A 6,151-nucleotide genomic window follows, 5' to 3' on the forward strand; every position below is an offset into this window, starting at 1 on the left:
AATATCAGCTCAGTGTCTGCCGCGTCATTCGAGAATCGCGAAAGAGAAGCTTGCACGAATCATACCTTCACCCTCAAAGCTCTCGTTAAGCACATCCTGGACAGCCTCCTCGCTAGCTTCCAAGGTGTGCTCGCGCCAAGTCTCCCCGTTGTCCGATCGTAGAATCACTATTTCCCGTTCCTTTCCGCGTAGCGACGCAAAATGTGGCACCTCGATGATAACAGGGCTACACACACACAAAATTAACGTTTAAGGAGGATTCTGTCGCCAGAAGTAACTGTCTTCAATTTACATTTATCGTTAATTCGAAAATACGCAGTAAGCTCTGCAGATCGGAATGGAAAAACAAAATTGTAAAAGATGTCCGAGGAACGTACCCCAGGAATTTCGCACCCACAGGACCCAATTCGAGGATGCGGCTGGCTAACGCTTCTCCCTCCATCAAGGGTGGCGGGTTGGTCAATTTTTCTCTCCTCAAATATCTGCACGTGACGCGCATAGGCATCGCGGCCTTACGCGGTGGAACAATCACGCGGACGCCGCTGTGCCTGCATCCGCGCATCGCACCGCCCCTCGCGTCCACCAAGAAGGAAACCAGGAAGCTGAGGAGATTTTTGAGGACGCGTTACTTTCGGGCTTACGACACGTCTCGCGTGGAATTGTCCGGGATATAAAAAATTGCAATAAAAAAATTGCATTATGTGAAGGCTGCTTATAAGAGATGCACAGTCAAGGTCTATTTTATGTACCCAAAATACGTGTGTTCTCGACATTATTTTCATCAAACATGCGCGTGAAATCGTTTCATCGAACTACCAAATAGTTTATCAAGTAGCCGAAATCAGGTAGTTTACAGAAATTTACGTGAAGCTCCGTACAAAAATAGAATGAGTCTGTCGCACATCGTGTGCATTCTGAAACATCCCGCAGTAGACGACATAATAAGAAAAATCAAACAGTATGATTTTTAATTGTTATAGCAACGACCAAAATTTCACAGAAATCGCAATGAAATAATACCATGGTAAAAAAATTAAAAATGATATACCACTTATATGCGTGATATAATTCTAACATTAATGTCAGTCACAATGCACTGTGTAGTTCGCGTTGATTCGCGAATCAACGAAAAGTGCGCAAAGCTGGAAAGCATAATTCTCGAGAAGTTGTACTATAAGCGTGATATATCCGCGAGTCGGAGATTATGGCGATCTCATGAGATTATTGTTAACATTTAGAGACAATGCGCTACGAGCGCGTTAACACTGTGATATTATCAGCTGTGTCTTCTCTACGGTGACAATGAGATAGTTCGTACTACGCTCCATCGACACTTAATTGTTGTGCGTAAATGTAATTTAGCTCGATGTAATGTGGATAAGATTATACGGCAATGAGGTGTACGGCAAAATAAGAGATAAATAAAACAGCTATCTATACAGGTCGAATCTGCGTGGATACTTCTACTAGATGACAACAAATTGCACGAGGTGTGTGTACTCTCTAAAAGCCAATCAGTGGATTATCACCGAAAGCAGTGCTATACTTATAACTGTTTTCAGTGATGGTGCACTGCCTGACTTTTGGAGAGTATATGTGCGTGTGAATATGTGGCAAAATAAGAGATAAATAAAACGGCTACGTATACCGTTCTCCTAAGAAGGAAAGGCTTAACTCCACTCTCTAAAAACCAATCGGTGAACCAGCGTTGAAAACAGTGACTATTCACCGTTTTCAGTGATAATCCACCGGTTGACTTTTAGAGAGAAGAAATGAAAATTTCTCAGGACGATCAAACTCAGCATTTATTTGACCGCATTATTTCCGGAGTTAAGGCTTTCTTTCTTCGAAGCGCAGAATGCTGGTCTAATCTATGGGTATTCCTACGTGAGGCGTCTGTCGGATGGATGTGATATAGTCGCAAGCGCCAAACTACCGACATTGAAGGCAACGAAAGTGTCATCTAACTCGATTCAAAACAAATTGGTTCCATTCAGCTGCTCTCAACTAGCCTGCATACTGTAGCTGATGCCGGCGCTGAGAGACCCACTGATTCGCCCGTGAAGCATTCACAGGAGAATTGTGCAATGCACAGCGAACGTAAACTCTCGACAAGGACGTTTCCCGCGATATTGACACTCGGCGTCGATTAATGCGGCCATTTGAGTGCGCAGTTATTAAAGAGTAACCGCAGTTAATTTGTTTCTTCGTTCCTCTTTTTCATTTTAAATTCCACACGGATTCGTCGACGCGCTTACGTACGTTTCCACTGAATAATTCACCGCCGCGCCGCGAGTAACGTGGAAAAACCGAGATAACTTTACAACTGCTGTTTCACTCGTCGCGCGTTGTTTCTCGTGTGAAATTTTATCAGTTCTCCGAGAGATTAAATTTATTTTATATAAATCACATTTCCGACGTGTTGTGCGTTGAACGAGCTGCGTTCGCTGAGCAACATACTAAGTTTCTAAGAATAATAAGAGTCAGCTACAGGGGGTTGTGCCGCAACAGATACAGGCTGTGTGTAACGACGGGAGGAAGAATAATCGAGAGAGAATCGAAAGGGGGTGTGATGTATGTACACGGCAAATTGCAGAAGCTAAGATTGATGAGAGAAGATCACTTACTTTCTCCACTGTGGAATTCTGCTAGTAGCGCAAATAAAATAACAGAGAGGATCGGGAACAAAATAAAACACGCGTTAGTATTCATTCGTTCATAAACATGATGATGAGATGGCATAATAGATGATATATCGCTAGTATCAGCACATTTTTACAGAATTTTCGTTCGTCAAGTCACAATCAGCACGACACGTCTGATACTTTACTGTGTCCGAATACTTTCTTTCTTGTTCTTTTTTTTCTGTTTTGTTTCGCTTTTTCGTAAAATGTGCTCCTGTTCGTGATGGTAATGATAATGATGATGATGATGATGATGATGATATGAATATGATTGTCGCTGATCACTTCATAAAGTGCACTCATCACACGCAAGCCACTTTTCTATTGTACACGACTACGAAACGAGAAGTAACAATAATAATTATGTATTATAGTAGAGAGAAAAAGAGACGCAACGCACTCACACTCTGCGAAAAGAAGACATACCTCGCGGAAGGAACTTAAAATAATGACGCTCCGAAATCTGTTTGAATTCGAACCTGGTCTCGCTCGCAATTGCACGCGAGGCCGTGCGAGTCAACTTGGATCTCTTCACCGGCTGAGAAACGCGCCAGTTTCGAAATTGTTATCCAGCTAATTAGTGCGAAACAGATTTCGTCGCGTAATCCGCGCCAAGTAATTCAACTTAAACTAATTAATTGTATGAGAGAAAAACATCCAGCGGCAGCTGTTGCAAACGTTGAAACCTCCTACTTTCTACTATTTAACAATTTGTTGGAAGAACGATTCTTTCTCTCAAGTATTACAGCATGCTCAAATTAACGCCCTCTCGTCCCTATTCGGACAGACTGCTATAACTGCGCTATTATTTCTAAATGGAACTTTCCTTTTTTTTAAGACTTCAATGATAACTTGACCATGTCTGGCAATTTTTATGTTCATAACTCACAACGTTTCGACCATGGTCCTTTTCAAGCGATATTGTATCAAATGTTCAGTGTAATAAATTAAAGGAACCGAGCTTAGGTTCACGAGAGGCAGAACATGACGTCATTTTTTAGATATCATTAATATTGTCAATGATGTGTAATTTTTAAACGACCTACACCATTTTAAACAACCTGGCCAATGTTTTTATTTAAAAAAATTGTTTTTTTTAAATAAAACCATTGGCTAGTGTAGGTCGTTTAAAAATTACATATCATTTGGTTTTAACTACTGGCGACATGAAATCTGTGAGTTATTAATATTGTCGCTAACAATAATTGCATTTTGCGTATCATTATCCGAAATTTACCAAGCAAAATTGCTTGTCAGATTCGGAAAGGGAAGATAACGTAAAGGATATATGGTGTACCTGTCCCTCCACATTCCTTGTCCTTTCGGTGCGGTACTGAGAGCTGCCAGCGAGGTGCATAGGGACTCTAGGGACTCGCTATTCTCAGAACAAAACCGAATTTGATTACCCAAATGAATAATCTCGCTTATCATGCTCATGCTATCTCGTATAAGTAACACCCTTTCTGTTGCCACTGCATTCATTTTCAAATCATTAGAGAAGTGCTCTGTGCTTTTCTTTCAAACGCACAGTGCCATGTGCAGGATTGGCTCGATCAAGGATCATTGTATCATTGTTAAACAGACAGGCGGAATAGATTTTCTACCGAGAGGAATTTCCCATGGTCGCGCGCATTCTTAATTCTGTTCAAACCAGCCGGGCGGTTAGTACGAGTCGTCAGTGATACACGAAGTTACATTGCTAATCAAAGAATCGTTCATCCAAGTGTAATGTGAGTAACAGCATGCTAGACACTAAGTAATCGAACTCCGCTACGAACAAGCAGGCTGTAACGAGAACATCAAGCGTTCTTGTCGAGCTGAATAACTATCGCAAGTCCTGTCATGAAAGGTAAAACAAATTGTAGCAAAATTCATTATGAGCAATATACTATCGCGAAAATGTTTCGATACTACGTTTGTTACGTGTTGCGAGATCCTGTGATTATTCTAAATCTCACAGTAACCAGTCAACTTATATTATTTAAGAAATGAGCGAACGAGAATATTTCGTGAGCATCCAGATATCTCAGCTAGAATTTCATATACGTGCCATACCAGTTTCCCCTCCATAATCGGATGCATTTACACCGAGAAAGTCCTTTTTCTTAGAGCAGCTCCGAGTTAATTTATACCACGTGCTCCGTAAACCCAATGCAGACTTGAATGATTATGCAAATATCGCACGCGACTTGAGCAAAATGTCGTCCATTATGGTATATGGATATTAGGCACGGACAGGCTATCAACGATCGTGCGCTGATAACGGTGACGTAGTCATATTATACACATTCGTCCGGATTCGCAAAAAGTGTACAATTGTTTCTTCTCATTTGATATTTTATTGGCGTTATTTATTTTACAAGTACGACTGCTCCATAATGTTTTATCACGAGTTTATCAGCGTTGATAAGTGATTTCAATTACGGGAATAAAAGTCTAAAAGAATAAAGTCCGAAATAAAATAATAAAGCGAATACAATCATCGATCACCGCGCTGCTTGTAATTACACGAAATTCGTTCTATTACCAATCAGAAATGAAAATAGTGAAATTAACGTAATGGGTAATTTATCGGGCGGCCAATCCACCCGTGGGGTTAATCACAGCAGGAAACTTTCACCAACACACAACTATATCATACTATAATACACATCATTATTGTTTCGTAGTACCAATCAACATCAATCGCGTTATGTACACCGGAGTACAAGGCCGCGTTATACCGCGGATTGTATTTCTCGTGATATTGGATAACGATATTTGTCCCACCTAAAGTCCCCGTAATTTACAATAGAGAAAGGTTGCTGCGTGTAAAACTGAGCGAAATTTTGACACCGAGAATCAAACTGGGAAATTACTTTCCTACACATTACATCATTTGTCACGAAAATCGTAAAGGATTAATCGTTACATAGCTCGACGAGACTTTCGAGTTAAAGCCCGATCTCTAAAGTCTTCCAAAATCGGATAAGAAGACGAAGCGTTATCAAAGTTTCTTTAAAATTGAGACTAGTTTCCGCAGAGTAATAATAATCGTTCGAAGTTTCGTAAATGCACGTATCGATAGAATTTTCAATGTTACATATACGTAAGACACTTTTCTCGCTATCGAAGAAGTTCAAACTCGTAGATATTAAACGAGCGTCGAATCTCGATCATATTGTAATGTTATAACTTCAACGTTATATACGGCACACCATGCAATTATAACTTGATCTCTTTAATGCTCTTTTTATGTTTCGACTACCAACAGAAGGAGATATTTGCTTCAAGATTGAATCAGAAAAACATTATTACGATTATGAACACTTGTGACAAATTCTTGATAGGCAACATTATTGTTACGGTTTAATGAAGTATGGATAGTTTAAATTGAATAAGATATTTATATTGAAACGTGTTGCGCAACTGTTCAGTGCGGTGCAACCCTTGCGGAAAAATCACTCAAGTTTTGAGTGTTAACACTC

At 40.2% G+C, this 6,151-nt stretch overlaps 1 protein-coding gene across 12 annotated transcripts in view; it reads right to left on the reverse strand.

Annotated features, from left to right (window-relative positions):
* Positions 1–6,151, reverse strand: part of LOC105565752 (microtubule-associated protein futsch-like) — a 100,043-nt gene that overhangs the window by 34,859 nt on the left and 59,033 nt on the right. For 9 of the 12 annotated variants that reach the window (XR_001009219.1, XR_001009220.1, XR_001009222.1 and 6 more), the window contains 3 exons: positions 3,982–4,059; positions 378–602; positions 66–226 (listed from right to left, as the gene is read on the reverse strand). Coding sequence is in view for 3 of the 12 variants with exons in the window: in XM_012019196.1 (XP_011874586.1) it covers positions 66–226; positions 378–602; positions 3,982–4,059 (464 nt within the window). In the remaining 9 variants the exon portion in view is untranslated. Of the gene's footprint in view, positions 1–65; positions 227–377; positions 603–2,627; positions 2,649–3,981; positions 4,060–6,151 lie in introns of all 12 variants that reach the window. The other 3 variants (XR_001009217.1, XM_012019197.1, XR_001009218.1) reach the window with 3 other exon arrangements.

This window comes from Vollenhovia emeryi, unplaced genomic scaffold (genome assembly GCF_000949405.1).
Source record: "Vollenhovia emeryi isolate VEMERY1.0 unplaced genomic scaffold, V.emery_V1.0 DF939149.1, whole genome shotgun sequence".
NCBI lineage: Eukaryota > Metazoa > Arthropoda > Insecta > Hymenoptera > Formicidae > Vollenhovia > Vollenhovia emeryi.